Below are 4,553 nucleotides of genomic sequence, written 5' to 3'. Positions count from 1 at the left end.
GATCATTAGCGACGATGTCGCTAGACACCTTGAGCGGGGGGGGGGGGGCACGATTGGTTCGCTTGTTCGCCGAGCTGGGCAATTTTTTTCCCAGCTCGTCGTTCTTTTAACCTTTGATCACTGACAGTACTTCCCGACCGCTCCGCTTCGACAAATGTCTTTGCAATAATGCGCTCATAGTTGCCTTTCGGCGGAGACTTTGGTGGTTTTGTTAGGGCAGCCAGAGTGCGCTTCGCTTTCACCGGATCTACCTTCTCCTCCGGAGGTGGATGCTTCTTTGCTTTCACCCCTTCAAAGAAGTTCGTCACTTCGGCTCGCACGATCTTCGTGGTTTCCTCCTCGGTCCTCTCGTATGGTAACTTCTCTGGAGTCTTCAGAGAAGAACCGAATCTGTATTGCCTCCCGCCTCTGGCTGTACTGCTAGACGCCGGCAGAGCAGACGGAGCGGCTGCGGCTGTCTTCTTCTCCTCTTCTCTTTCTTCTTTTTTCTTCTTCTTATTTATTCCTCATCTTCTTCCTCTCCTCTTCTTCTCCTTTCTTCTTCTTATTTTCCTTTTTCCTCTCATTCTTTTTCTTCTTCTTCCTTTCCTAGCTAGATATATAAATTTTTTCTAAAAATGTAACTTTGCATATATAAAACTTTTTCTTCTTCCTTCTTCTTCCTTCTATTCCTTCTTCCTAAATATATAAAACTTTTCTAAAAATGAACCTAACCTAAAATGTACTAAATCAGAGAACATATATAGATAAAACTTTTCTAAAAATCTAACTTTTGCATATATGTATTTTTAAAACATCATTACAATTGAAAAAATACATACATACATACAAAAAACATGTAAAAAATACATACATACATATATGAACATACATCAAAAAATACATATATCTACAAAATACATACATACATATATGAAAATCTAAAAAAATGTAAAAAACAATAGCACGGCGGTGGGGCCGGCAGAGGCGCGGTGCTCACAGAGGGAGGAGCGCGCGGCGGGCGGCATCTTCTCCTCCTCAATTTTTTTTATTTTTTCCTTCAAGAAATTGTTTTCTTCTTCAACTAAATTTAACCTCTCGACAATAGGGTCGGTTGGAATTTCCGGTTCACATACCTCCTAGATAAATAAAATCTATGTCACGTTGGTCGGCATAATTTTCATAAACAATAAATGAACCAATAGTTATAAAGATAATATATACCATATCCGAATCATAGACAGGACGAGGGCCGACGGGGGCGGATACCAAAACCATCGCACTATATAATAACAAGCAATAAAATAGTAAGAAAATTAGACAAGTATCTATCTAAAGTAAGAATTTTTTTCAGAAAAAAGATAAGAACAAGAGGCTCACCACGGTGGTGCCGGCGGCGAGATCGGCGCAGGCGATCGACGGCGGTGAAGCCGGGAATGGGACGTGACGGGCCGCTAAATCTAGACAAACCTCAAGGAAAATGGAGCTTTGAGGTCGAGCTTCGAGACGAGAAAGCTTAACTAGTGTGGCTTGGACATTTCATCGAACACCTCATGTGCATAGGAGGTGAGGTAGAGCACCACAAAGCCCTCCCCTCGCCGGCCAGAGAAAAACAGAGCACTCAAGTGCTCTGCTCGCGGGCGAGGGGTATATATAGGCGCCTCATTGGTCCCGGTTCGTGGCATGAACCGGGACTAAAGGGCAGCATGTAGTCCCGGTTCAAGCCACCAACCAGGACCAATGGTGGTGGGCCAGAAGCGAGGCCCATTGGTCCCGGTTCGTCCCACCAACCGGGACCAAAGGAGCCAGACGAACCGGGACCAATGCCCCCACGAGGCCCGGCAGGCCCCTGGCCTCATGAACCGGGACCAGTGCCCCATGGGTCCCGGTTCTGGACTGAACCGGGACTAATGGGCTGACCCGGCCTGAACCAAAGCCCTCTTTTCTACTAGTGGTCATATTTCCAACATCCATAATGGTCTCCACCTTGGATGCCATCTTGACCGCGCCTTGTATCCTTGATATACAACGCCGACCCTATGGTTGAGATGCAGGTTTTGTCCGGATAAATTCCAACTAATGCTACTCTTACTTGTAGGCATGACTGTCGCGAGACCTACCATAATGCGCATCTTCGAGAACCCAATCTAGTTTAGACTATCTTTTACTGTCCTTCAATATTCGTGGTCGGGTTCGCCATGCTTCCGACACCGTCAATAACCCTCTTGAATTCGAATAACTATTGCTAAAACCCAGAATTTCTCACATGTTTGCAGAAGGGTCGTCAAAGCCATCTTCACCAAATCGGGAGTTATTGCTCTCACCAAAAGATGAGGACAGCTCAATACTTATCACTAGCCCTAGTAGGGATTCGATGAAGTGGGCTATAAAACAGTGATAAGGACCTAGGAAATAAGCAAACGATGGATCAACCCAGAAGTAGCACAATCGACTTGAGAATTTAGTCTTTTTAAAAGTCATTTGCATGATTCAATTACAAACCAGTTGTTTTAAGGTAATTTGTGATTTGTTAATAAGTCTAATAACATATCCTGCCATATTGTACCTGGTTCAGAACTCTAACCAAACACAAAGGGCCTGATACTGACCGCGAAAGCCAAGAAAATGTACCCAAGGTTGAAAATGAACAAGCAACTTACAAGTAGCATAGCAGAACAATTAATAGCTGGAATGTTTCAAAGCAAAGTACAATGATAAATAGAACATGCATAGATACCAAATCATATGAGCCATCACATAGAAGTATGAAACGATGAGATTTGCAGCAAACAAACTTTTAAGACTACAACAAATATCTAAGACATTCAACATGTGCTAAAATGCGTAAATGGAGGAGAGATTGACTGGTCACCCCATACGTCAAGCTGGCCAAAAATTTGCAGCCAAGGTACAGGATTCCCTTGTGGTTTCCAGAAGAAAAGTAGTATTGGGAAATAAATGTGTGGCCAGATGGCTTCCGAAACGATGCTGTGATGTGTAAGTGCGTGATGCCGCAGAAGTTGTCTTAAAAACTGCAACCTGCGTGCATCTCTGTCCTAATCCTACTCGGGATCGATCACCAAGGTGTTCGAACTTTGAATGTGTATGCATGTTTAGACCTTTCACATGAAGTTTGGAGCCTGGTGTGTTTCTGGAGGAGGAGCTGAAGAAGAGGTTGCCGGAACGTCATTGCATGTTGTGTCCGACGTCCCTGCTGCTGCCGTCGCCGGTGGTGTTTCTTGTGCGCCAGGATGCGACATGCCGGCATCCTCACCGGAGAAGCGAGGGTGGTGAATGAAGAGGCTGCGAGCACTGTCGTCCATCTCGTAGTCCCAGAAGGAGCTGCCAGGGCCCCATGCGTTGAACCATGACTCGTCGGCCTGAGCCCACATGCCGCCGGACGGCGCCGACGAGTGAAACATTTCGGCCGAGTAGGGCGTAGCCGCGTCGCGAGAGCCTCCATCCTGGGGAATAGTCGTTGGGGGTGGATGCTGTGGTTGGTTTTCAAGCGTGGACCATTCTGCGTGCTGCTGTTCCCGCTGCCGCGGAGCTTCCTGCGGGTTGGCCGGCGCCTCGTCAGAAGTTTGCGGAGGCGACGATGATGACGACGAGCAGGAAGCGGTGCCGGCGGCGGCCGAGGTGGCAGCGGAGCTGGCCGCGCTGGTGCGGCCGCTCCCTCCTGCGCGGCCCTTCCCGAGGAACCGATCGGGGAAGTTGAGCCGCGCGTTCTCGCCACGGAGCTTGAAGGCCTCGCGGTCGTACGCCATGGCGGCATCCTCTGCGGTGTCGAACGTGCCGAGCCACAGCCGCGTGCGATTCCGTGGCAGGCGGATCTCCGCCACCCACTTACCCCAGTGCCGCTGCCGCACGCCGCGGTACAGTTTCTGCGGCGGGGGCGGTGCCCGCAGCAGCTGCTGGTACAGCGAAGGCGGCATGCCGGCCAGGCCGCCGCGGGGGCTCAGGTTCAGCGCCTCGCTCCAGTACCGCAGCAGATGCTGCTGCTGCTGCGCGCTCTCGGCTGGCATGAAGAACGACTGGGTCGCGCAGGGAGGCGACCCGCCGAACGAGATCATCTGCTGGTGCCGCAAAGGCGGCTGCTTTGGCGGCGACGCTGGTTGGGACATGCTGGAGTACTGCCGGAGAAGCTGCGGGGTCTCGCGCGCCGTCGTCGCCGAGGGCTCATCATACGCGAAGGGGAAGATGTGCCGCGCGGAAGGCGCGGCGGCGTCGGAGGCGGGGAAAGACCGAGGCGAGGCTGGGGCCGACGACGAGGAAGTGGAGAGCGACGACGTGGTCCGGTGGAGACGGTCGGGGCTCCTCCCGATCTTCCTGAGCGGGCGCAGCAATGCCGCGGACGCGTCCTCGAAGACCGGCGCCAGCTGCTGCTGCCGCCGCGCCTGTATCGGCGTCACCCCCTTCCCCTTCCACCTCCTGCCAGTCCCACGACCGCCTCCGCTTCCACTCTCGCCGCTCGCGCTCGACGCGTCCATGCGCGCGGAGAAGACCTCGCGGCGCTAGGAAAATGATCGCTCGGCGTAGTCGCGGGGGAGCGAGAGTCAGAGAGCTAACGAGCG

General features: G+C 51.4%; 1 protein-coding gene across 1 annotated transcript; it reads right to left on the bottom strand.

Annotated features, from left to right (window-relative positions):
• Positions 1-2,671: 2,671 nt before the first annotated feature.
• LOC123049618 (uncharacterized) lies at positions 2,672-4,553 on the bottom strand. The gene has a single exon (XM_044472516.1). It carries the CDS (start codon positions 4,467-4,469, stop codon positions 3,102-3,104), a length of 1,368 nt encoding a protein of 455 aa, XP_044328451.1. The 5' UTR covers positions 4,470-4,553; the 3' UTR covers positions 2,672-3,101.

The sequence above is a fragment of the Triticum aestivum genome, chromosome 2D (genome assembly GCF_018294505.1).
Source record: "Triticum aestivum cultivar Chinese Spring chromosome 2D, IWGSC CS RefSeq v2.1, whole genome shotgun sequence".
NCBI classification, from domain to species: Eukaryota; Viridiplantae; Streptophyta; class Magnoliopsida; order Poales; family Poaceae; genus Triticum; species Triticum aestivum.
Note: the sequence above shows the minus strand (reverse complement) of the source record. Positions and strands in the feature narration are given on the sequence as shown.